The sequence below is a fragment of the Struthio camelus genome, chromosome 27 (genome assembly GCF_040807025.1).
Source record: "Struthio camelus isolate bStrCam1 chromosome 27, bStrCam1.hap1, whole genome shotgun sequence".
Taxonomy (NCBI): domain Eukaryota; kingdom Metazoa; phylum Chordata; class Aves; order Struthioniformes; family Struthionidae; genus Struthio; species Struthio camelus.
Window position 1 is genome coordinate 7,277,182 of NC_090968.1, and position 25,690 is coordinate 7,302,871.

Here is a 25,690-nt window from a genome sequence, read left to right on the forward strand (position 1 = left end):
CCGCCCGCCCGCCACGGCCGCGGGACGCCCCGGTTTGCAGCCCGGCCGGGCGGGGGCGGCCCCGCTCGGAGCCCCCGTGCCGGCTTGGCAGGAGCTCGGGCCACCTCTCCTGACGGCTCCCCCTCTCGGCTCCCGCAGCCCGGGGCCCGGCTCCCGCTCCCGCTCTAAGAGGAGAGTTTCCCTCCCCGCGAGAGGCCTGGCTGCCAAATTCCAGCCCAGAGCACATTTTTACGGCATGACACCAGCGGGGCCCCTGCAGGAGACGCGCGAGATCCCGGCGCTGGCCCGAGCGGCTCCCCCACCAGCCCCGCGGAGCCGCGCGTGCGGAGCTCGCCGAGCGCCCCCGCGCCGCCCAGCGCCTCTCCTCGCCTGGGGAAGGGCTTGCCAAATATTAGCAAACATCCTTTTCCTTTCACTCCGACTGCAGGGTTCCCGGAGATACCCTGACGCTGCCTGTCCCTCCCTACTACCGTCCGTCCCCTTCCTTCCTCCCTGCTCCTTTTCCAGGCGGCTGCTTGCGCAAGCTGCTTTCTAGGGAGCCCGCGGACAGGTAGCCGCGAGTGCCGGAGCCCGGGACGAGTCCGCGCTGGAAAGGTAGGAAGGAGAAGGCAGCCGGGGGCCGGGACGCTCCCCAGGCACTTGCCTGCCTGCTTTTCCACCAGGCTGGAGGGAGGAAGAGGGCAGGCAGCAAGGCGAGCCCGACCCAGCCCGGCTTTCCCAGCCCCCAGCAGCCTCGGCCGAGCGCTGCCCTGCAGCACGTGGCAGCGGAGCAGCCGGCGGGGCCGGCGCGGCCCGCTGCAGCCGCGCTCCCGCAGCCGGGCAGCCCGCGGCGGGGGGGCTGGCGCCCGGGGCAGCCGGCTGCAAACAGCCCTTGGGATCCCCGGGCCGTCGAGGGCATCCGAGGCACCGGGTGAGCCAGGCAGGGTGCCGGATGGCGCGGAGCTGCTCCTCGGCGCCCAGCAGCTCCCCTGCGACGGCAAACCCGGGAACGACCTTCCAACAACGCGGTCTTCCGCCCCCGCGGAGCGGCCTCGGGCCGGGGCCCCTTCCCGGGCCGGAGCGGGCGCCTCCTGCGCGCCCCGGCACCTCCTGCGCGGCCCCGGCCGGCGGCGGGCGAGGTGCTCCCCAGCCCGGCCCGGCCCTGCGGCAGGTTTGGAGCCGGTGGCGTGGGATGGGATGGGAGGTTCCACGGAGGCATTTAAACAGGAGCCCATGTGACGGACCCGGCTCTTAGTCACAGTCCCCGGAAACAGACCCAAAGCGCTGCCCCGGGGCAGCAGCGAGGGCTTGGCCTGCCTGCTCCCAGCTTTCCGTGCAATTAGCACACGGCTAATTATTACCACCTGCCTCCTCGCAGAGGGCTGTCACCCCACCGGCCGGCGCGGGACGGGCGCGAGGCTGCGGCTGGAAGCCCCCCCGAGCCGCCCGGCCCCCGGCCGCTGCCCTACCAGTGAGTATGTCCCGGCTCCGGGCGCTGGGCACGCCGGGTGCTTGGCGGCGCGGCCTCGCCGCCACGTGCCTGCCGCGTTCCCGCGCCACGGCGCTCGCCCGCCTTGCCGCCTCGGGGCAACGGCTTCCTCGGCGGAGCTCCCGGGCGTGCGTTGCACGGCCGCGCGCGCCGGCTGCGGCGCGGGGCGTCTCGGCAGCGAACCCGTCCGGCGTGGCCCTGCTCGCCCCCGGGCCGCCCCGCCGGAGCAGGGCTGCGCCGCGCCGCGGCTCCTCCTGCCCTCCGGCGGGATTTTGTCACTGCTCGGCGTCCCGGGTTGCAGCTTGCCGGCACCGACGTCGACCCCTCGCTGCTGCCCCCAGGGACTGGCAAAGCTTAACGAAGCTTTGGCCAATGTTTGCCAAGCTGAGCGAGCTGTGGGAAGACACTGCGCCGCGGAGACTCCTGGTGCTTGGAAAGCAGTTTTCTCTCCTAGGGTGCTACGTGATTGTCGTCTAGTTTCGGCGCCTCCCCGCTCCCGGTTTTCCCTGACAGCGCCTGCCCGGAAAGCCTGCAGTTTCCCAACGGTCTGCGGTTGTTCGTGGCGGGCAGGGAGGGCCCCTCGCCGGGGAGCGCCGTGTCTGCAGCCGCAGCCGAGGCGGCCGCCCAGCGCCGAGCTCGGGCGCGCGCGGAGCCGCGTCCCCTCCGCCGGCCGCCGGCCCTTCCCAGCCTCGCCACCCTCGTCTGCTGCCGCTGGCTCGGTGCTGCGGTCTTGGGTCCCTCTCCCGGCGCTGGGGCTGGGGCTGCCTGGGGGGGTCGAGCCCGCTGGCAGGCCGGGGGATCCCCTCTTTCAGCTCAGATCCCTGCGCAGATAGGATGGGATTCTCGGGAAATATTGGATTCCTGCAGCTTGGCAGAGCTCCTCGGCTCAGCGCGGCCTCTTGAAAGCCGTTTCTGAGATGCAGCATCCCGGCTGCGTGGGGCGTGCAGGTGCCAAAAGCCATCTTCCGTCTGCTTGGGGAGGCGAGGGGAGCCCTGAGCGCGATCGGGTCTGCCAACTGCCGCCCTTCAGCATCTGCAGGCACGCCGGGAGGGTCCCCTAGGCAGGGGAGAGCAGCACTTTTAAATGCACCACACGCAAACAGCTGTAGGAAGTTGTTTTGAAACCAAAGGCACCAAAATTAAAGCCCCTTCTTGGCCGAGCCCTCGGGAAGGCTGCCCGTGCCAAAGCCCTGCCCCGCGCGTTCCCGGTGCCGTGCAAGGGGCGTCGCGGCCGCGCTCCTGCCGGCTGGGCAGCCCCTTCCCTCCCGCGGCCCCTGCTCCCCAGTGAGAGCGCGGTCAAGCCGAGCGGGAAATTCTGGTTTTGCCCAAGGAAGACTTTTTTTTTTTGGAGGAAGGTGAAAGCTTTCAAAGATGCTGATGCTTCTGTTGCCAAAAAATAATCTGACCTAAGCCAGATTACCAGCTTACCAGAACCTCACCTTGGAAAAAAAAAATTAATATTTCAGTTTTCAGTTTCTCAAAAATAAAAAGCCCCAAACGCTATCAAAATTTGATACATTCTTTCAGGCACTTTAATTAAAATAAATTCAACCAGAACATTCCCTTAGCAGAGCACCTCTGTGCTTTTAAATCACTGCATTAAATCGTCCCCCAGCAAGGACACTGCAGTGGGGTCTCACTGCTTTCTGACATTGAGGCTTGCTATTTATCTGACTTTCCCTTCAAGGGATGATTTCAGAAGAGGCTATTTTAAGGGGAAAGACAGCATCGGTGGAAGCATCTGCTTTATCGGGACGCCTTGACTGAGTTTTGGAGTGCCCCAGAGCCCGTTTTGCTGGTTGCGTGCGCGGTGCGAGGGGGTGCGCAGGCAGCAGGGGTCTGGGGTGGCCGCTGCTATGTTAAAAAGTTCAGCTCTGGTAAGCAATGCCAGCGCGCGGCGCTGAGCACCCTCGTCTCAGCGCTGGAGTATATTTGCATAGTATGGGATGAGGTTAGTGCTCAAACTTGCTGGGTGAAAAAAGGGAGGAAAAGAGATGGAGTAGGTGCAACAGAGCAGATGCAAATGTGCTGGGGGTGTCACTACGCTTTGGCTGCTGGTTCTCTGATGTCAGGCTGTGCGTTGACCTGTTACTAACAACATGGCCGCAAAGTTGCTTCCAGGCACACAGACAATCACGTCCCCTGCAGCGGGACACCGCTCCGGTGCCCTTGCTGCTGGAGTCGTAGCTTCAGCATCGCGCTTGTGCCTTGGGGAGAGCTGCAGTGATGCCCAGTGGGTGACTGGGCAGATGCCACGGTGATGGGCACCAGAAGCAACACCGGGGGCCATGCTGGTGGCTGGAGATTTTGGCATTGCTGCCCTGTGGTCACTGCTGATTTGTGTCAGCTTGGAGCACGGCCCGGAGAGGCCATGGGGAGCCAAGGACAGAGCATAAGGGTAGTGTGAGGGTTGTGACTGAACGCAGACAGTAAAACAGCATGTCTGTAGTGTTTAGCTTCGCATAGTAGTGTTAAGGTCCATAAACTAGGATGCAGCTATCATTACGCGCATATGTGGCTGCTATTTTAACCTCAAAGGCACATGCAGATTGTAATTTATCATGGCTAATATGAAGGGAAGAGGGTAGTGCTGAAATTCGGTGGATCGCTGCCCGGCGAGCCCTGCATACCGAGCAGAACAGGTCATGCTGCCTTGAAGCAAACCAGGGGGCTTGACGGTCTGTTCCCAAATGGTGCTGTGTCGGACTCCTGCCCCATGCCAGTGCCCTGCTGAGGCATCCCCGTGTCCGGCCCCGCGGCGCAGCGCAGGGTCCTGCCCGGCTGCACTGGGTCCCTGCGCCAGTGTCCTGGCTCCTAGCCCCATGGCATGGGGTCCCAGCCCTAGTGCACTGGGTCCCTGTCATAGTGATCTGGGTCCCAGCCCCATAGCATGGGGTGTCTGCATAATGCAGGAGGTCCCAGCCCCACAGCACAGGGTCCCTGCATAGTGCAGAGGTCCCTGTCATTTCGAGCCGGGTCCCAGCCCCACGGCATGACATCTAGCACAGGGGGTCCCAGCTCTATTGCACGGGTCCTAGCCCTAGTGCAGGGGTCTCAGCCCCATGGCATGGGGTCCCAGCCCTAGTGCAGGGGATCTCAGCCCCAATGCAGGGGGTCCTAGTCCCATGGCATGGGGTCCTAGCCCCACTGCAGGGGGTCCCAGTCCCACAGCATAGGGTCCCAGCCCCACTGCAGGGGATCCTAGCCCCAATGCAGGAGGTCCCAGTCCCATGGCATGGGGTCCCAGCCCTGGTGCAGAGGGTCCCAGCCCCAGCTCAGGAGGTCCCAGCCCCAGTGCAGGGGTTCCCAGCCCGCCCCGAGGCGCAGGGTGCTGCAGGGCAGTAAGTGGGTGCACCTGGGTGCCCAGCATCCCCGGCCCGACCCTCGCCCCGTGGCTGAGCCGAGCGGAGCCGGGCCGGGCCGGACCGAGCCGCCCCCCCACCGCGGAGGCGGGGACGGGGACGGGGACGGCCGGAGACGGCGGCGGGGCCGCGCCGCCCGCCGGGGCCGGCAGAGCGCGACGGCAGCAGCCCGGCCCGGCCCGGCCCGGGTCCCACACAGCCCCGGCCCGGCCCGGCCCGGCCATGGGGGGCGCGCAGAGCCAGAAGCCGCGGGAGCCCGGGTCCCCGGAGCGCCGGTAAGTGCAGCCGCGGTGCAGCCGGCCGGGGCCGGGGCCGGGGCCGGGGCCGCTCGCAGCTCCCCCGGGCTGGTCCCGGCCCGGCCCCCGCCACGCCGCGCCGGCCCCGCGGGGCTGCAGCGCGCCCGCCCGCTCGCGGCCGCCTTGCACCGCGCCGGGCGAAAACCTCCTCGCTAGGGCTCCGGATCCTCCCTCCTAGCCCGGCTGCCGTGAGCACGGGGCCTCGCTGGGAAAAATATCAGGGCGTTAAGGTGTTAAATTGGGGGGGGGGGGTTCTCTTCGGCTAGCAATTGTTTAAACCACGTTGGGTGTTACGGTAACTAATAAAATGAACTGTTCCTGTTTTCAGGGGATTGAATTTCTCAGGCTGCAGTTCAGATTTCGCTGCTGTTAACTGCCAGGAGGAGTCACGGTGGCTTTTCTCACCCTGTTTTATTGCATAAATCTTAGTACGATTAACAGGGGACCGGAAACATAATTCTAAATGTTGCCATCAGAAAAGGTGTAGAAATTGGAGCTAGCTGGAAGTTTTGTCCCTAGTAAAAACCAGAAGGCAGAATATGCAAAATGCTGCTTTTGACCAGCAGAGTTTAGACACTGTTAACAAAAGGAAAAGTATGTTAGCCTTTGATTAAAAGGGAAAATGGAGACATCTTAAAATCAACCAAAGCACTTTCTGGAACAGACAAATATTTTCTTTAAATGAGCCTCTCTGCGATGCAGAAATAGCTGTGCTTGGGGAGGTGTGCGGCTGCTTCTCTGAACAGGAACAGATCGGTTGGCACCATCCCGCGCTCCGAGAGTGCTGGCCCTGCAGTCGGTAATTGGCGCCTGGCTTATGCACTGCGAATATTCTGGAGTCTGCCAGGTTTTATAGAGCAGGTGATGCCAAAACCAGGCTGTTGCCCTTCTAAACATTTGCAAACATCGCCTGGGTTGCAAATGCTAGCTTCAGACAGAGAAAAACAGTGCATTTTCCTCTTTGTAACTGTTCGGTCCTGCCCATTAGTTCATCGCAGCTATCTGCTAAATATAAATTAGAGGTGTTCCCAAGCAGGAAAAACATACTATTATTCACTGTATGTATTGGAGCAATGTCTGAGAGGACATTAACCAGTCCTGCGTGTGAGAAAATCCCAAGAGGCAAACACACGCCAAGGAAATGGAGCGGCCGCTGCTTGCTTATGGCATTTAAGCAGATAAACAAGATGCTTAACAAAGGCATGGGTGCAATACGAGCAAACTTCACTGGGGAAGGCCTGAAACCAGCCCTGTTACAACAGAGCCCGAGAGGCCGGAGCGCGGGGAAGGGGCAGAGGCTGCGGGTGCTGGGTCCCGGGGCCGGTCCCGTCCATCGTCCATCGCTGAGTGCCCCTGCGCCCGGCGTGGGCGGCCGTGCCGCAGCCGGGGCCCGGGCTCCTTGCGATACCGACGCCGCAGCCGCTCCTGTTTGCCCGCCTCCGACTTGGCTGCTCCTAGTTCCCATGCGTCTCTCCCCTCCTTAAACAAACTTTGTTCTGTTTTGTTTTTCCCTGTACTATTCCCACAGCGCCGTTCCCTGTGACAGCTGTGTCCTCGTTCCTCATCTGTCTCCCCCACCCATGCCTGCACCCAGGTTATGGGGCTGAAACACTGTCTGGGTTTCACAATACCACCGACTCCTGGCTGAAATCAGGGAGCCGAGGACTGACAAACACCTGATAAGAGAGCATTCCTGCCATGTACAGCTGATTATTTTTAGCAAACAGAGCAAAGGAGTTGATGGAGGAGTAAAGAAGCAGCAGGATGAAGGAAGATGCCTGTGTTCATAAAGCTTCTCAGTGTGAAAATCAGGCTGGAACTCGCGTATCTTGAGCCTGTTTCTATAGCATTGCCTTGCACGAGCTCACATCCGCATAGTAACATCCATGAGAAGAAGCTGTGTACCTTGTTGTAAACTGCATGAACAGCAGGGGGTCCAGTGTGCTCATTTTTGCATTGGTCCTTTTCACTGCAGCCACAAATGCTTGTTTTTGCCAATTTGATGGCATTATGGTAGGGAAAGACATCCAGAACCTGGAGGCCGGTTCATGATGTCAGGGGCTCACACGTGACGGTTACGTCCTTTACTTCTATTTTTATACTGCTAGTCTGCTGGAATGTGTAGTGATGGGAACCGTCACATCTCTGAGCTGCAAACGGTCCTGGGGGACCTGAGCATTTCATTAGCATCATCCCGTGTTGGATATCATTCTGGGTCCCCTTGGGCGTTGCAGAGGAGCTGTAATGTTAAGTTTCCTGCTGTTTTCTGGCAAGCAGATGGGAGTGGTAGAACTTGAGATGGGAGGAAATTGCATTTTGTCTGTCTTGAATTCCAGGGCATTTATCACTTTATTTCTGGGTCTGGTGATCTGTATTTAGACCATGGCTCTATCAAGGTCAGGAAAAACAAAAGAAACACGTGAGCTCTGCTGTAGTAGCTTTGCCCTCCCTCGGTGCTGTGTCTTCCCTTGGCAGCGAGGCAGCCGTGACGGTGGGAAAGTGCCCTAAGAGGTTGGAGCAGTTACGCGGTACCGGCCGCCAGACCTGGGCTCCGTTCCTGGCCTCGTTGGCACGTTCGTGCCCCCCTGCACCCTCTTAGCAAACCGCCGTCGAGCTCGGTGGCGGCGATGCCGGCAAGCTGCTGTGCATCCCGGCTAGCCGAGGGCTGAGGGTGCTCACGCAGAGGGCAGCTGCCTGCAAAACCGGCAGCCGCTCGGCAAGGGCAGGGAAAGCACCCGCGTGCTGGGGTGCAGCTGCCGGCGCAGCGGCGATCCCGCCGCCGCTCCCAGCACCCTCGCAGCTGCACAGCGCCGCTTTCCGCCCTGCCATTCATAGCAACTGCAAAATGTTATGTAGCTATGGTTACCGCCAAACTGCCGCCGCGGCCGGCTCGGTAACAGGCCTGTTTGCGAGCGGCGAGCGCTCCGGCGGGACGTTTGCAGCTGCGCGGCAGGAGAGGGCAGTGCAGACCGGCTGGGCCGAGCACAGGATGCCTGCGGAGGGGCTGGGGTCTCCGTGGCCTCCTGGGCCTGGCGAGGCCTGAAACCCCGCGGGAAAGCCTGCCGGCCCCTTCCTAGGGAGGCGCCCGGCCCTATCACACGGGGGACCTCGCTCTTGCAGGCTGTCAGGCCAGCTCCCGCGTCTCCCAGCGCGAGATGCGGCAGAGGTCCCGGCTGAGGAGGTCCCTTCCGGCTCTGCGGGGCCGGGAGCGGGGCGGCGGGAGGTGTTCAGCCACCAGCAGCCCTGAGCCTGGGGAAGCAGGAAACCCTCCGCCTTTCTCCTGCCGTGCCCAGAAGGGCTCCAGGGCGGTGGCAGAGGTCTCTGTGGCGTCTGCAGATCCCATCCTGGAGTGCCCTCTAGCGAGCCTCTCTCCCCAAGGTCTCCGTCGCTTTTTCCTCCCGGCCGATGTGCTTCCCCGGGCTCCGGACCGCTGCGGGGGGTCTTCAGGTCAATACGTTTTCCTTCTAACATCTCTCTTCCTTGCCCTTTCCTAGGGCCTGATTCCCTCTCTAACTTAGGCGGGTTGTCGGGGAAAGAAAGCGTTTAAGCCTCCCGTTGGATGTTCTCTCTAGCCGGAGCAGGTGAGTTGCAGATGGGAGTTATCCGGCGTTCATCTTCCCGGCGTCACAGCAGAGGTCAGGAAGCGTGTTATGAAATCATCTCCCTGGCGTTTGCTGCACGCTCATCGCTGGAATACCTAAGTCTTTGTGTGAATAGTTTGCTCAGTTCCCAGAGCTTGCCTTTTTTCACAATGAAATGACAGAGAATAATTAATATTTTTACTGATGCAGAGACCCATTTTAAACTGAGGAATGCATGATAAATAGAATATGGTGGCTTAACAAAGGACAGAAAGATGTTCGTGTGAGACGCCTAGCACCTTCCTTTCTGGAGGCGGCGAGATGCATAGCGCGTGGGTAAAGTGCTCGTTACGAAGGCGTGGGGTCCCCGCTAGCGAGGCTGCCTCGGCGCAGCGCCCGACGAGCGGCCGGAGGGGCCGGGCCGCGCGCCCCGCGTTGCCGGCTCGGCGGGCGCGGAGGCTGCCGTCTGCCCCGTCCGCCTCCACCTCCCCGGTTACACCGAAACACCTTGCTCGGCTTTTGGAGCTGCAGGACAGACGCCCTCCGAGGGAGCTCCTCGTCCCCGAGCGAAGGCTCCTCCAGCGTGTGCGTGGCTGGCCCAGGGCGAGGACTGCTGGCGTTTTAGGGCCGGTGAAACGCTCTTTTATGTGACTGCCTGTCTCCCGAGGAGGAGCGCTGGGCAAGCAGAGGGCCAGAGAAGCGCGCGTGCGAGCTGGCATCCCTTGCGAAGCAGGGGCCGGACCGATGGTTGGCGCAGGGCCGGCAGGTCGCGGTAAAGCTGCCGGGTGCTGGGCACGCGCGGTGCGAAGCGGCGCCCTTGCAGGCTGAGCCGCAGGCGTTGGCTCTGCGCGGCCACCTCTGCTGCCTCTGCTGCTCCGTAACGTCTGCCGCCGGACGGTCGTGCCCAGAGCCAGGCGGGGTGTCTGCGTGTGGTTCCTGGCCGCTGGTGACATGCGTTTTCTTCACTAGAGTCTATGCAATTGCTGATCTGGCGTTAATCTCAGCTGGAGAAAATGCAGTACAGTGGACCCAAATAACCGAGCGCTGTGAAGGAGCAGAACTGCTGAAGTGGAGTCTTCCTCAGGCAGCTGGGCAGCTGAGGAAGAAAAATGAAAACCCACAGAAGATTCATCTCTGCGCTGGAAATGAATGCGCTGCCTTGCTGTGCCTTGCCCAGAAAAGCACCGCAGCCAGAAATAGATGTTCTGCTGCCTAATGACAGGGACGAGAACGGAAACTGCAGGTACACTCCCCCTCTAAGCCAGGGCGCTGCAGCTTGAGGCATGGCAAACGGGACCGCTGTGAGACCTGCTCCTCGGCTTGTTTCCCTCGTCCTTCCTGGGGACAGCAAGAGGAAGTCAGCAGGGTCTGTTTCTGCATCCGGGGTCAGGCAGCCGCACTGCTGCCAGCCAGACAGGAGGAAGCTCATCCTGGTGTAAGATAAGGGAAAGTCCTTCCTGGATGCAGAGCTATCATCCCTGGATGCAGTGGGCTTCCTGCAAAGATCAGCATAAGGAGTGTGAGGTTTTCCATCATTTTCCAGCCTGCGTAATGCAGAGCATCCCCGGACGGCAGACACGAAGGGGCGCACAGCCCCAGCACCCCCAGGGCTGTGGTCGCCTGGGGCCGCGGGGATGCTCCCATGTCAGGGATGACTGTCATGGGCTGGGCGCTGTCAGGCTGATTTAACTATCCAGAAGAGAGGGACGAAATGGGAAAAGGTGGCAGCTCCACTCCTACGTGCCAGTTTTACTGGTCCCCTCCCCTTACAGAGCACCAGCTATGCTGGATGATGCCAGGGCCAGGTGCTCAGCACCCTGGCGAACCTGTCCCGACACAGACCGCCAGCTTTCTCAGCTGCAGAAGTCAACAGGAAACATGCATTTTGTTTCTTTAATTATTGTTGCAGTTATTGGCGGAGGGGGGAGTGGAGTTCAAAGCACGTGCGCTGCAAAGCCAACAGGGTCCAGGCATGGCCGGTAGCTGCAGCCTCTGCCGAGGACGGTGCAGGCAGTCACAGGCTGTTGCAGCGTCACCGTTGCTCTTGCACGGAGGGGTGGCGTGAGCTGCCTCGCGGGCCGTGTGCTGGGGCTGTCTGTAGAAGGAGCGAGCGGGACTGGTGCTCTCGTGACGTTTGTTGACGTGAAGGGGGCTGTGAACCTGAGGCAGCCCGAGACGTGCTGGATCCTACCCCCAGAGTCTTTGCTTTTTCAGAGGAACAAAGTATAAAAACCCGAGGTACTTGTTTAAAAAGAGGCAGCTCCAGGAAGCAGAGCTATTTGTCTGCCAAACGAAGCAGGGCACCCATGACGGGTCTCCTGGGACAGGGGACACCAGGCTGCGCTCTGCCCCGGCCGAGGGCAGCCCGCAGGGGCAGCACCAGCCTCTGCTGTCCCACGAATTGGCTTCTCCAGGCTGCCAATGGGAGAGGTTGGGGCACCTTGGGCAGGACGGTCTAGGCTGTACGTCGGTGCGTGCCGCCGAGCCCGCTGCGCGTTGGTGCAGCGCCGAGCCCCGGCCGGGGGTGAGGGATTACGGCAGTGCGAAGGACGGCCTGTCCAGCTGCTGTGCGTGCAGGCTGCAGCTCGCCACGGGGCTTGTGCGGTGGAAACTGCTGGCAGGTCCTGTTTTGAACAGGTCAGCTTCCTCTCTGCTCTGCAGAAATGTGCCTGCTGACTATGCAAGCAGCGTTTGGCAGCCAGAGCCGCTGGCCTGGCTGACAAAGTCAGGTTATCTCCTCCGTGTTTGATCTGCTGCCGGCTGGGTTCGGAGCCAAGCTGGAAAATGCCACTCGAGGCATTTTCTTAATTGCTCGTAGGAAATGGCAAGCGGAAGCAGGCTCTGCTCTTTAACTGCTCCAATATCTTCCTGCCCCAGGGCGTGCAGGTCAGGAGCTTCGCAGCCCGTGCCCGTGCGGTGCCGTTCAGTCCTGCTGCTCCTGTCCCTGCTCCTTCCTCGTCGGTGGCAGCTGGAGGAGGGTCCTCTCTCGGCAGCGGTTTGTGCAGCCTTCACAATAGAAGGATGCCGCTAATTTCCTCTGCGGTTGGTTCATGTGTCCCGCTTCCCTCATTCAACAAGTGGGGGGTTATAAAAGTAAATATCTATATTCTTGGCTGATGTAGACCCTTCCTCTCTGCAGCAGAGGCGAGCCGCTCAACCCAGACCAGCTGCTGCTCCTTCGCCATTCACATTTCCATTTTCCCCGTGCGGCGCCGGCAGGACTCGAGCAGCCGTGTGCTGGTTTCACATGCAGCGATGCAGATGCTGTAGCTGGGTCTTCAGGTTCATGAAATGACTGACAGAGGGAGAGGGAGGAGGAGTTCAGGTTGCAGTGTGTCGTGCTGCAAAGCAATTCATGCCACAACACATGCCTTAAAAATCTCCTTATGTAAAATTCATCTGCAGAAATCAGCCTGCGCTCTGCCACTCCGGATGGTGGGAAGCAGGAGGCTGCTCGTTTCTGCTCAAAGCAGACACAGCCAAGAGGATGCTGAGCTTCAGCCTCTTGCTTTTTGGATAAGCTTTAATAAGGCGCTTAGTCCGCTTGTGGCTCAGTGAAGCAGGTGTGAGCTTTATCTGGCTCGGCTCTCTGCAGATCGCGGCTGGGTGTGTGGGTGCAACATCAGATCACTGCTTGGACGTGTGGCAGTATGCAAATGATAGCACCTCTGCTTTGCCTGAGCCAGAGCCAGAGGTGTTTTGGGGGAAATTTGGAGAAGTTGTATGGTGGGGGGGGTAAGAGATTTTCTTTTGACAGAGTCTTGACCATAAAAGAGTGCAGCAATGACGCATCTGTTTAATAAAGACACCAACAGATGGAAGCTAGGCAGAAAGGTTCCCTGCAGGGAGGTTATTTGAGATGCTCCATGACGAGGAATGAGGCCCTTTGAAGTATCTGATAGAGGCTGGTTTTAGAGCGAGGTAGCCAGACCAGATGGGTGGGTCTCGGCTGATTCAGCCATGCAAAAGCATTCCTCGCGCGCAGAGCTAGCTGATGATTCACAGAAAAGCATCAAGCTGTGGTCTTGGCCTGCCACGTGAGCACTTTGTGCAGTTACTGAGGGCCAATAGCACTTCTCTGCAATGAGCTGGGCTGGGCTGTACAACCGGACAGTAGTCTTCCCTTTCCCAGAGCTTCCTCGGACCCGCCAAGGGCAGCGGGTGGGGAGCCAGCCTTGGGCGCACAGTGCAGATGCATTCACCTGGTCTGGGCAAGCCGCCGGCTCCGGGAAGCTGTGGGCACTGCGGCAGCAACTGTCCAACGCCAGTAATGCCGCTGCCTGCAATAGATCTGCTGCCGAAGCCCTTGACGCGCCTCCTGGCACTGCGGCCGCTGCAAGGCTGCTAACGTTAACACTTCTCTCTCTAGCAAGCAGGGGAGGTGACGACCTGGAGAGCGAAGCCCCCAGAAGGGGAGGATGCCCCAGGGAGGCCAGCATGCCAGTATTTAGTTCTTCAGGGACTGTTTGCTGTTATTCTTAAACAACAATAGTTTAATAAATAAATCTGCTGTCATGGAAGGATATAGCATCAGCCAGAGCTACTGAAGTCGGCATTTCCCTGGAAAATAAAGGGGCAGGTGTTTCCCGGTCTCTGCTGCCTGTTCCTTTGCTTCTCCGCATGTTGGATGCCTCAGGAGCACTCTCTGCTCCGCCTGATCTGGGCTGCCACTCTTGCACGGGAAGCAAGGCTTGCTTGTGGCCTGCTGGCCACATGGGGACCCCGTGCATGAGGACCTCGCGTGCCTGGGCCGGCCGCTGCGGTGCTGCAGCTGGGGCGCAGCGTTTGCTGGCCTACGCGGTGTGGAAGGAATCTTGCAGCTCGCCTCGTGGTGGGATATGTTACAGCACAGGTGCAACCCTGGATAAGTGTGGGATAAATCAGGGAGGGGAGATCTGGTTTCAGAGTCACCCTGCCCTGGTGCACAGGGGTTTCCTTTGGCCCAGTGTGGTGTGAGGGGCACGAAAGGGTAGTGGAGCATCCTGACGTGAGCATGTGGAGGGCGACAGTGAATTAGGCTCTGGTATCTGTCTGGGATTTAGGAGCAATGTGCATAAGCCTGGCTGTGGGTTGTCAGCCTGCATTAACCTGCCCACAGGGAGCAGTGGAGATGCCCCTCCATGTTTAGCATTTGTGCAGAAATAAGTGGTTTTGAGAGTTTTTGGGTTAGGGTCTCCGTGGTGCACAGCCTGTTTCCTAAGCTGGGCTTTGTTCCGTGCGAGGAATGCAGCGGCGGGAGCGGAAGGGGAGCCCTCCCGGCACGGCCTGCAGGTGCTCACCTGGAGAGCGCTCGGCATCTGGGGCGTTTTGCTGCTCTGGACAGCCTGACCGGGAGCAGGGGAGAGGAGGGGCAAAGCAATCAAATGTAGCACAGCGAAAGCCTGCGATTATGCACTCCCAGCCCTATCCCATCGCTGCGGCACGGGTGGGAGGGGAAGGGGGACGCTGCTGCGGGCTTCCCTCTTCCCTCCTCCCCGCCCGGCGCTTGCAGCTCGGCGAGCCCGCAGCCCGCCGGCGTCTCCCGGCGAGGTCCGACCGAGCCGGGCGCCGCAGGGGAAGCGCGCTGCGGGCAGCCGGGCCGGCCGCGCTCTCCCTGCCGCCAGTAGTACCGTCCGGGGGGGCCGGGGCTGCGCGGCGCCGGCTCTGGCAGCCGGCTGATCCCCGCGCCAAGGGGCTGAACGTGCCGCCGGCGGGTCCGCGCTGAGCGCCGGGCGCGGCTGCAGCGGGGAGGCCGGCGCGGAGCGGCGCGGAGCGGGGCGGCTGCAGCGGGGAGGCCGGAGCGGAGCGGCGCGGAGCGGAGCGGGGCGGCTGCAGCGGGGAGGCCGGAGCGGAGCGGCGCGGAGCGGAGCGGGGCGGCTGCAGCGGGGAGGCCGGAGCGGAGCGGCGCGGAGCGGAGCGGGGCGGCTGCAGCGGGGAGGCCGGAGCGGAGCGGCGCGGAGCGGAGCGGGGCGGCTGCAGCGGGGAGGCCGGAGCGGAGCGGCGCGGCTGCAGCGGGGCGGTGCTGCCGCCCGCCCGCCTCCGCCTCCGCCGCCGCGGGAGGAAGGCGCCGCGCGGCGCGGCCGATGCTCCGCGCTTAACCGCCTCCGCCAGCCGGGCTCGGGGGCGTCCGGCGCCCGCCGCCTCGGGGGGGCCCCCCCGGCGGAGCCGGCCCCATGGCGTTCAGCGCCTGGCAGATCCTCTCGCCGGTGCAGTGGGCCAAGTGGACGTGGTCCGCCGTGCGCGGCGGGGCCGCTGCTGGAGGTGAGGATGGTGGGGGAGAGCGAGGAGGAGAGGACGACTCGCAGGCGGAGAGCAAATCTCTGGGTTTCAGGCAAGTACGCGGCATCCCTGCTTCGCGAGCTCTCGGGTGGTTGCGCTCGTCCCCTGCCCGTTAACCTCCCGGCCCCGCTGCCTTGCACGCGCGCTGGCACTCTTGGCACGGCACGTCCTCTCGGGGACGGGGGCGGAAAGGCTCGGCGGTGGCGCTCCGTGTCCTGCCTGCGGCGCCCGCCCTGCATGCGGAGCTGCTCCCGCGAGCGTCATGGCTGTGCCGCGCGCGGGCCTGCCCCTGCGAGCCCGCCGTCCCCTCCGCTCCCCGCGCGCTGCGCTGCTCCGGCTTGCTTCCTCTGCAGCGCCGGGAACCTGCGTGGCTCCTGGGCGTTCAGCTCTGTGGATTTTGGGAACTGTTAGCGTTAGGGAAAGGCAGCGGGAACAGAGGGAGACTCTGGGCTCTCGGTGAAGATGCTAGCAGGCGTGGGGCAGGCAGATGGAGGCTTGTTTTCTGGACTTCCTAATGCTCCAGCCCTCTGGAGCTGTAGAGGAAGATGTGGGCTAGGCTGCCACGTCCGTGGAGGTCAGTAATGGGTGCTGAGAAAGACCGGGGTGACGGGGAGGTGTGACGAGAGCAATGTCGGGGGGAGACACCTGGGTGCTCCAGACGCATGGCCCAGGAGCCGGGCTCGCTCGGCCGGGGCTGCGCAAGGGGATGCTTGTGATGTTGTTTCACCTTCTCTACCTTTTCCGTTTGCTAGCGTGGCCTGCTGGAAACGGAAGAGCAGCAGCCGCAGGATGCCTTCTCCGGGTCGGCCGGTCCGGCCCAGGAGCCGGCCTGGCTGGATGTGTAGGGCATGTGAAGGATGTCGGAGCTAGCCAGGAAAGCGGTAATTCCTCACTGTTTTCCCCCCCTCGGCAGCTCGGACTCCGAAGGTAATTTTGAGACCCCCGAAGCAGAAACACCGATCCGCTCGCCCCTAAAGGAGTTCTGCGAGCCATCGCTGGGATCGCGAGAGCCGGAGGCTGGGACCCAAGGTAAGGCGCAAGCGTGCATCTTCTGCTTTTCGGTTTTCTGCTCCGGATGCAGAAAAGCGGGGTGGGGTCAGGGAGGAGAAGTTGCTTGTGTTGAATAATGCCTGCTGCATTTTTTGTGGTTAATGGTCTGGATGGTTCAAATGCCAGTACTGGGGGCTGTGTGTGCTCTGCAAAGGCTGTTCTTTAACTGACGTTAAATGCTGACTTTACTGAATCATTTTGGAGGGGAGGGGGCTGTACTGCAGGCTTGAAAGAATCGGTTGGGCTCCCCTCGGCTCTCGCCTGTGCAGCCTGAAATTATCATGAGGCCGTTTTGCAATCACCGGTCACGCTCTCCTGCTGTCCCCACGCCGAGATAGGGGGTGAGCGTGCGCGAGGCTGCAGAGGGCAGAGATCCCTAAGTCGGGTTTGGGGAGCCGCCCCGGCAGAGGCGGTGCCCGGAGAGGCAGGGCCTGCAGCCGGCCGGGCTGCGATGGATTGATCTAGAGGAAGAGAGGGTTTTGTTGAGTCATTTTGTCTTTTAAACTGCCCTCTCCAACTTCCCCCTCAGACCTTGCCGGGCTCAGTAATACCTCCCGCTGCCTCCGGGTGTCGGAGGGCGGGCGGCGGGAGCTGGCTTGCGCATGCTTCGCCTGCCACTTGCGGTAGGAGAGACCTGCCCTTGTCACAAGAGCTGACGCGATGCTGCGTTCTGCTGTCGGCAGCCGAGCTTTCATCGCACAGATCCTTTTTCCCTAGAGTTAGTAGCCTGGCCTCTTCCCTGCGTATCTGCTGTTAAATATGTGAAAACCTGAGACTGCTGAACCCCATTACTGGAGAAATTGCCAGGGACCTTCGGAAAGCCCAGGGGATTTCCTTTGCCCCCAGGAGCCCGTGCGGTAGCCGCTTTATCTGTGCGTCTCGCCACAGGCTGCTGCGTCTCTGTGCGCGACTCCCCGTTAACCCTTGGCCTTTCTGAGCACCACCTCCCTCCCCTTTGGCTTTATCCCCCCCTTGGAGGGGTCTCGCAGCTGGCAGCACGGAGGGGCCGGCCCCTGGGGCGGGAGCCGGTTCTCGTGCCGCAGCGACGAGGCTCCGAAGCTCTGGCATCCCTAGCGAGCGCAGAGGTTATCGGAGGCAGGGCTCCGGGGAGGGGACGCCCCCTCCTTCCATCCGCTCTTCCTGCAGAGCAGGATGACTGGGCAGCGTCAGGACGCGGAGACGTCCGTAAACGCCCAGGAGCGTCGGCCGGAGGGAGGCCTGCCCCAGGCGCCGGCGGCATCTCCGGGGCCGGGAGCCCCCGGGCGGGTGCCCTGAGCCGCGCTCTGCCCCGGGCTGCAGGGCAGCCCCTGCTCTGTTCGACTTTGGGCATCTCTCCAACGCTCATAACAGCGCCCGGTCGCTTACCAGCACCCAGCGGCTTCCTGGAGCACCCCGGGTTTCGGGGATGCGCTCGCTCGCTCAGACCGCACCCCGGGACCTCATTACCAGGACAATTCCCTTGCAGGAATTAAGATCATTTCTGCAAGAGCTTCTGTTCGAGAAAGTGCTTTGCTTCAGACCCTGGGGAGTTACTGTCCCAAAAGTCTGAGAAAGTATGTTTTGTGTGCGTGTTTCCTAGGAAGAGCAGTTCCTAAAAGCAGTGGCCGAAGCCAGGACCCAGCGCACGAGTGGGCTGGCCAGCAGTGGGCCGCGGGCACGGCACGCGCGCGTTACCGGGCCGCGCAGCCGAAGGCAGGGTGCTCCCCAGGGCGGGCTGCTTTCCTGCTCGCTTTATGGAGAGCTAAACATTAGAGCAAATAGAAGCTTCTCCAGCACCAGAAACGCAGGAGTGGTTGCACACCCCGCTCGGTCCCTTCCTTGCCTGGGGGACTGGGGTACGTCCTTCTTCTTCAACGGGAGCTGCCCCGGTGACGGAGGTGATTAGTGAGAGATGGCCCCCAGGCTAGGGAGGGCTTTTACCCCTCCGTGCCCCTTTTCCTGTGGCTAACAGGTTACGTCGCGTGGAATGGCACCAGGGAAAACGCGTGCCGTGTTCGGGGTCCGCATCCAGCCTGCGCTCCTCCCTGAAGTGGCGGAGGGAAGGGGTTCCCGGGCGCGCACGGCTGTGGGGAGTTTGCAGCGTGCAGGAGGCTTCCTGGGGTGTGAAACCACTGGCCCTTAGCTAATCGATACGTTAAGCCCTCGCCGTTGTAACGCTGCCCAGTTCCCGAGGGGCTGGGGCTGTATCACAGGGGCGCGCGCCCTGGCCGTGAACGTAGCTCGGGAGCAGGCAGCTGTGATAAAGGCCTTTCCCGGGGCTGGGATGGAGCGGGAGGAGCGGAGACTCGCGTGTCCGATTAACGCTGCAATGTTGCCGTTACTTAGACACAGCAGGGCCAGGAGAGGTGCAAGGCAGCGGCTTTGACGCCGGGGGCTGGCTGCTCCGCGCACGGCCGAAATGTGGGCACTGAACCCTGCCTTCAGGGACAGCCCTTCGGATGGTCCCGCGCCCCCGGGCAGGGGGCCCCGGCGCAGCTCCGCGCCCGCTCCCAATCCCTTGGGCAGTTTTCCTCTTGCCGTCTCGGACGACGGGGGCTGTAATTCTACCCCGTTCTCGCTCAAGTTATCTTGGATCCTCTGCCAAAAGGAGATACTCTGTGCAAGGAAACGAGCAGAAGCAACAAATATGGAGCCATTAGTGACAGGAGCGGAGCTCGTCCGCGGCTACGTCTGTTCCCCGGATCCGGGGCACGTGTTATCCGGAGCGCTAGTGGCAGTATTGTTTGTCGGTATGCTAATTCTTAACAGAATAGACTTAAAAATAGATCAGCGTCTGTTAAACAAAAGCGGAAAGCCAAAAGAGGAAAAAAGTCGTTAGCTGTGTGAGCCGGAGCTGAATGCGCAGCCCAGATATCCTGTGCTGGGTCTGTGTGTGCCAGCGAGCCAGCGAAGGCAGAAATGCGTGACTCATGCAGTGCACAAAGCTCCAGCCGAGTCAAAGGCTGCAGATAGTGAAGGGGTTGTTTTCGCCGGCATTTGGCATTCAGGACTGCGCGGGGAATCATTTGTGCTTCACTTGGTTGCTGTATGTAGGATGAAAAGGGCACAGGGTCTCTGCATCGCAGCATTGCTCCTCCCAGACTTCACTGACTCTTTTAAAGGAGCGAAGGATGGCACGTAGAAAAGATGCTTAGCCAGTCGATATTTGCGTTTAATTTTAGCCTGAGGAAAACAATCGTAACTGTTACAATGCACGTGCATAAAGTGCCTATTCCTGGGGTGCCAGACTGTCCTCTATAAATTTTTCTCAAGAGAACATAAAATCTCTATTTTCATTTTATAATATTCACTCTGTGTGCACAGGGCCAGAAACAGGTCTGTGCTCCGTGCACAACCGGTATAACGGCTGCTGTGAGGAATTCAGAGTGCCTGGAAGACGAAGTCCACTGAAAGAGAGTCCAGAGCAAGGGCTGCGGGAACCTTTAGGCCACCGGTTCCTGCATCCGGTGATTGCGGCTGCAGAAAGGCAGCGCCAGCCCCGGGGCCGCGGCCGGGAGCCGGCGTCAGAGGCCGAGGAAGCGCAGCTGCCGTGGGGCCGGGAGGACTCGGGGCCAGGCCGTTCCCGGGCAGGAGGAGCGGTCCGGGGCGGGATTGCCTTTGGGGGACTCCTTCCCGGGGGATGTTTGGGCCTGCTTGCAGGCAGGAGCAGTGGGAGCCCGGCTCCTCGTCCCCGGCGTGCAGTCGCGTGGCAGCGCTGGATGGTGCTGAGACCTTCCCCAGGGGCTGTCTCGCCGCAGACAGTCCGACGTGAGCTTGTTGTGCCCCCGTGGGATGTGCCCGTCGTGCAGGACCCCAGCGCTCCGGCGCGGCGCTGAGCCGGGCTGTTAACTCGCCCAGTTGGTCGGTACCTGTCTCGGGCCCAGAGTCTCTCCAGAGGAGGCGAGGGAAAATGAAGAAACTAAGCTAGCGGGAAGGATGGTTCTATTGCAGAATTGCTGGCGAGCTCTTGAGCAGTCCTTCATGTACGGCGTCTCCCAGGCTGTTGCCGTTCCTCAGCCTCGGGCTGGGCGAACAGATGGGCTGTGCTGCAGGCAGGGGAGAGTGGAGGAGCTGAGCTGTCCCGGGTGCAGAAAATGGGTGAATCGCAAATTTGGAGACGTCCAGAGGGAATGTTTATTAGTTCACGGACGTATGTGAACGCATCCCAGCCGAGCTCTGCAGGACGGGCTGGCTGGCGAGGAAAGCTGATGCTCCCAAACCCTTTCTAGTTCCACCTGAATGCTCACACGGCAGCCTTATGCGTCGGGATTTTTATTATTTTTATATGGACACTAGAGCCTGGTCAGTATGATCTGCAAGGCTCTGCCTTGCCCTGCTCTCCAGGGGACAGCTCCTGCCGCGGGGTGTCTCCCAGGCCCCACTCCGGTGGCCAGGACACTTGGTCCCCATCTTCTCGCGGGACCTCCCAGCCTCTGCCAGCCCAGGGCCCGAGGGCTTTGGTTCGCCTCGGAGCTGTGCCTGCCTCCTGCACGCGGGTTTTGACCCTCTGGAGACCTGAGGCAGCAATTTGGGCAAATTCTGAGGGCTGATGCTGCACTTTGTGTTCAACTGGGTGCGTAAATCTCAGGCCCCATCTTTGCGTGTGTGTGGAGCTATTCTGGCTTGGGCAGGTTCTTGTAATATTAGTGAAGAAATAGTTGTTAGGAGTGATGGTCACTTGCATGCATCCCTCCTTCTCTCTCCACACGTGACATCCACAGGAATGAGGAGAGGTGATTTCCACCCTCAACTGCTTGTTATTCAAATTTAACTCATTGCTTGGGTTAGAAAGCATGATGGGCTTGTCTCTGTGAGAACATGGGTTGCAAAATCCTTGGGCAGGGATGTACAATGTATTTAAAAGGTGCCTGTTCCCCTGACTTCGCAGCCTGCTTTTCTGTTCAGGGGTGTCTCAGTGAGGTCTAAAACACTTGAGCAATGCAGCAAGTGTAATGAAGTTGCCTATGTGGCCTGTTAAAGAGGTTTCCTGATTCCTAGTGATGGAAACGCCTGGCAAGGGCTGCCTCGAAGAGCGTTTGCTGGCTGCCCTCCAAGTATGTTTCCACTGGATTTGTGTTTGCTGATGCATTTTGTGAGGCAGAAGATAACGTCTGTCCAGAGTTTTCTTGCAGTCTCGGGGAGTGCGCAGCCCCCCATGATTCATTTCTGTGGCTTTTAGCATCCTAAAGATCGCTTATGCAAACCACGAGCCATCAGCTGAGTCAGGGCTGTTGGCTCGGTGTCCCAGATTAGCCTGGGAGCCAGATATTTGCCTGATTCACTTTCCTCCTCCTGCCAGCCTGCGACTCGCTCCGTCACCAGCAAACACAGGCTGGTTGCAGATGCTCTGCGATAGAAACAACCTCTCGAGGGAGATGTGCCTGGAGGGGCCGGTGCCTGGCTCAGCCCAGGAGCGCGCTGCCTGCCATGCACCGGCTCAGCCGCCCCCCTGCAAAACCAGCAAGCGTTTCGCGTGACTTCCCTGCCGAGGCCGTCGCGCTGGCGCACGAGAGCTAGTTCGCAGCCTGGATACGGCCTGGGAAGAGGGGCGAGCACATTTCCCCCGGGCACGCTCTGTATTTGCAGTCCCCTGTGCTGCTGCCCATTTTCAAACCGGTTCAGTCCTTGGGGGAGCAGCGTTGAGCTCTGCCCCAGAGGACCCGGCTGTGCTGGGTGCATCCCGCCAGGGCGATGCCGGGAGGACTGCGTGCTCCCCGGTGGGTGCTGAGCACCCCAAAGTCCCGCTCTGCATCGTCCCGGGAGCCCGCGCACGTGTCGCTCGCTGGGACGGGAGGAGCAGAGCTGCGGACGGGCCGGGGGAGCCTCTCCGGGCGTTTTCCTCCCCTGCCTTGGCGCACCCTGGCCGAGCGGCCGGCGCTGGGTGCATGTCGCTTTCAAGATGCCTCAGTGGCTAAGGAGCTTCGCCGTCCGTCCCCTGACAGAGAAGAGGAGATTAAACAGTAAAAGGATTTAGTGGCAGGGATTGGAGTAACAGTGATTAAGTCATGGATCAGGATTTGCGATTAAGAAACTATGGCAGCAGCGCGGTGAGCCTGGTAGGAAGAGCCGGGCGGGATCCCTGCGGCAGGGGAGCGGGCAGCGAGCAGGGGGCTTGGGCCGGGCTGCAGCCGGGACCGGCTCTGCGGGAACCTCGGGGCTCCCGGGCGGCGAGCGGGGCCGCTGGGTGAACGCTGCCTCTCCTCTCCCGCAGGCCTTTTTCCTGGGATCGCTCCTAGGGGGTCTCGTTGCTCTGCTGTGTCTCCCCTCCCCGTGCCAAACACATGCAGGTTTTTTGCTTTCCCTGCGCTTTGGCTCCTGGCATTTATGCATCGCAGGGATGTTTCGTGAGGGAGCGCATCAGGCGACTGCTGTATCTAGAGCACGCAGTTAAAATTTTAACGAGAGACCCTTCTGACGGCCCACGTGCCTCCGCTGGCGGTGGAGCGGTGCAGGCAAGGGCTGTCTGTGCCGCGCTCGTCTCGGCCTGCAGTTCTGGGATTGCAACCAATTCCCGCGCAGGCAGTTGCCAGGAGGATGGAGAACCCTTTCAAGGGGAAAGGGGAGCTTAGAGAAACATGCAGCCTGTGAAAGGTTTGGACAGTTCGGCCTCGCTCGGCATCCTCGTTTGCAGGAGGCACGCGAGGCGGGCGGCCGCTGCGCCTGCCGGGACCGACGCGGCTCCGCGGGAGAGCCGGGGCTGGGATGCCGGAGGGGAGCGGCCGTGCTGCCCGGCCAGCTCCTGCACCGAGGTGTGCTGCCTTGCATTTCACTCGGTGATTTTTAACTTTCCGTCGAGGCGAGCTGCGGCTCTCACTGTCGTTGCCGTTCCCCGCCGGGACACGAGGGTTTCCTGCCCCGGGAGGAGCAGCCCCGCGGGCGTGCAGCCCTCACGGCCTTGCAGAGGCGTTGCGATTGCAAAACCCCTCTGGTGCATCAGGCGCCCCGGGTGGGAGCGCGTCCGGGGGAGAGGAAGGACATAAATGGTGATGTTCGTAGCTGCCAGCATGGTGCAGAGCGATGCTTCCCTGCAGGGGGGCCCCCGGCGCGGTGATTTATGTGTGCTTTCTCCACTGTGTCACGGGCTTCGAATTTTACAGGCAGTGCTTGAAGCCGGGGTTAAACAGTCACGGCAGCAGCTGGGGAGGCTGAGCTCTGGGTCGGTCCCATCAATCTGGTCCTGGGAGAGCCACGAGACGGGGAGGGACAGCCACGTGCAGAGCCAGGTGCCCGCACGGGGTGCCGTCGGGACGGCGGTGCGCAGCGGGCATGGTTTTAATGCGCTGCTTTTATCTTTGTAGAGCTAAGTGGCCACGATGACCTGCGGGTAGTGGAAGGCTCCAGGGAGACCTCGCACGAGCAGCGCTCCGAGGATGAGGCTCGGCCGCTGTGCGGAGCCCCTCGCGCCAGCGCGGATGCTGCAGCGGAGACCTGCCCCGACGGCAGCGAAGAGCCGGCCCTGACGCAGCGCCCGGCCGAAGCTCAGCCTCCGGGCGTTCCTGCAGCCGCCGGGAGAGGGACCGAGGCCGGCTGCTTGGCCGTGCCCGCTGCCGAGCCGGCCGATGCGCGCGGAGCCGCCCGGGAGCGGGTCATGTCGGGAGAGGGGCTGGCCGACGCGGGGCCGCCGGCTGAAGCTTTTGCCCAGGAGTCCTCGCCCGGCCGGAGCAAACTCAGGAAAGGGAAACCAGCGGCCCCTGGGAGGAAAACGGAGGAAAACCTAGAGCCTGGCGCAGCCGATGAGGAGAGCCCGGTCCCCGAAGCCTCCTCCGGCTGCAGCGCCGATGAGTACGACGAGAGCGTGCGTGCCTTCGTGGTGGGGGGCGCCGAGCTGCAGAGCTCCCCGCCGGCAGCCCCGTGCAGCGCCGTGCGCCCCGGCGGCGAGCCGGCCCGCGAGGGCAAAGCGCCGTCTCAGAAACGGGAGCCCGATGTCACGGAGGGGGCGGAGGGCGCCGAGGCCAGGAAAGCCGCGCCGAAGAAAGGCAGCAGGATCCCAGCCAGCAAGCTGACGCCCAAAAGGCAGAGAGAGCCCGCGCCGAAAGCCGCCGAGGATGGGCAGAGGGCTGCCGAGCTGCCCCCTCCCGGGGGCTCCTCCAGGATGGATCCCAGCCAGTGGGACAACCCGGATTTCAACCCCTTCAGCAGCAGCTCGGCTCTGCAGAACTCGCCAACGCTGCCCAAGGCGTCTTACCGGCTCGACCCCGATCGCGGTGACTCCGCGGATCCCTTCAAGGCCCCCAAGACCCTCGCCAGCGCCGCCGCCGACTCCTGCCCCGCGGCGGAGAACAGCCTCAACGAAATCCTCGAGTCTCAGACGCTGGAGGTGCAGGATGAGCTCGCAAAGGGCAGAGACTCCCCGAAGAAGCCCCGGTCGCGCTTGATAACGTGAGTGCGGGTGCGCGCTGAGCGGGCGGCCGGCAGCCCCCCAGCTCCTCCGCGGTTGGGGATATGGCAGTGATGCTCCGCTCTCCCCCAGTGTCTTCTGAGCCAGCCTAAAATACCAACACGCACTGTAGGCTCCTGTGTTTTTGCTGCTGCCCTGGTTTTTATCCGTCCTCATGGTAGCTGCATCTTTGCCGGCAGATCTTGCTGCTCGGGAACCGACGGGTCGAGACGAGCCGGGGTCCCGTAGCGGTGCCGGTGCTCGGTGCGCAGAGCCCCGCGCAGGGTCCCAGGCCGTGGGAGGGGAGGGCTGCCCCCGCGAGTCTGGGCCAGCGCCTACTTGCAGGAGTCGCTGCAAAGCCTCTTTGGAAAAATCGCTCGAGATCCCGGCTTGCGCGGCTCAGCGCGCCTGCAGTCGGATCGCTGGGTCGGAGCAAACCTTCGTAGTGCAGGCGTGAGCCCGCAGGGGCTTTCCGGGCGCACCAAAGGGTCTGTGACTCTTCTGCAGGTTGCAGGCCCACGTCTGTTCAATCAGATACTGCTGGCGCGTTTTGTGAGCTGCCGCAGAACTTCCCCTTTTATAACTGAAGAAGAGAATAAAGGTTAAACAGGCTGATCGTGGTTGCTTTTATCGCATTTGCAGAGGCAATGGGGAGCTTGTTGTCCCTTGCAGAACTATTTCAGTGCATGTGGGATTCTTTAAGTGCATATTTAGTTCCTGAACCATGCTATTTAAAACCACCATGTAAAGGGTGACATTTCCCAATGCCTCCTGGGAATGCAGGTGCCATTACACTCTTCCTCTGGGAACAGGTTTAATGAATAAACCTGATTTTCTTGATATTTCACCTACTGCATCACAAATGCCATCCAGACCGCATCTGGGCAGTACTGAAGTCTCAACCTCGCTTTTTAAGAGCTTTAAATCGTAAAATGTAAAATCCCAACTGCTGAGACAGAGTTGGTTCTTCCTGCCCTCTGCAGGGTCTCTGGACAGGCAAGTGAAGCAGAGGGGAATATTGCATAAGGGAATTGCCCAGCAAATTTTGGGGTCCTTCCACTGTAATTTGTGATTGCATTTAACACTTGTAATTGGAACTAATTGAAAGCAAAAGCAGGAATCTCGATACGAATTTTTAGAGGGAGTCAGCGTTCCTGCGCGTGACCCTGAAGGCAGCAAGAGCTGGCAGCGAGTGGAGGTTTCAGGCTCTGCTCATCACCTCGGAGCAGCACGAGCTGTTCCGGGCACTCGCCTCCCCCGCGATTTGGGTTTTGATTGAATGCTCGTTCTTCCTCTCGCAACCCTAAATGCAGAATCAG

The 25,690-nt window shown here is 61.3% G+C and overlaps 1 protein-coding gene across 4 annotated transcripts in view; it reads left to right on the forward strand.

Moving 5' to 3' along the window:
* The first annotated feature begins 4,985 nt into the window (after window positions 1–4,985).
* TACC1 (transforming acidic coiled-coil containing protein 1) overlaps window positions 4,986–25,690 on the forward strand; it is a 34,226-nt gene continuing 13,521 nt past the window's right edge. The window contains exons 1-3 of one of the 4 annotated variants that reach the window (XM_068920621.1): window positions 4,986–5,105; window positions 15,879–15,994; window positions 23,293–24,373. In XM_068920621.1, the coding sequence (XP_068776722.1) occupies window positions 5,053–5,105; window positions 15,879–15,994; window positions 23,293–24,373 (1,250 nt within the window). In that variant the 5' untranslated portion in view covers window positions 4,986–5,052. The other 3 variants (XM_068920619.1, XM_068920620.1, XM_068920622.1) reach the window with 3 other exon arrangements.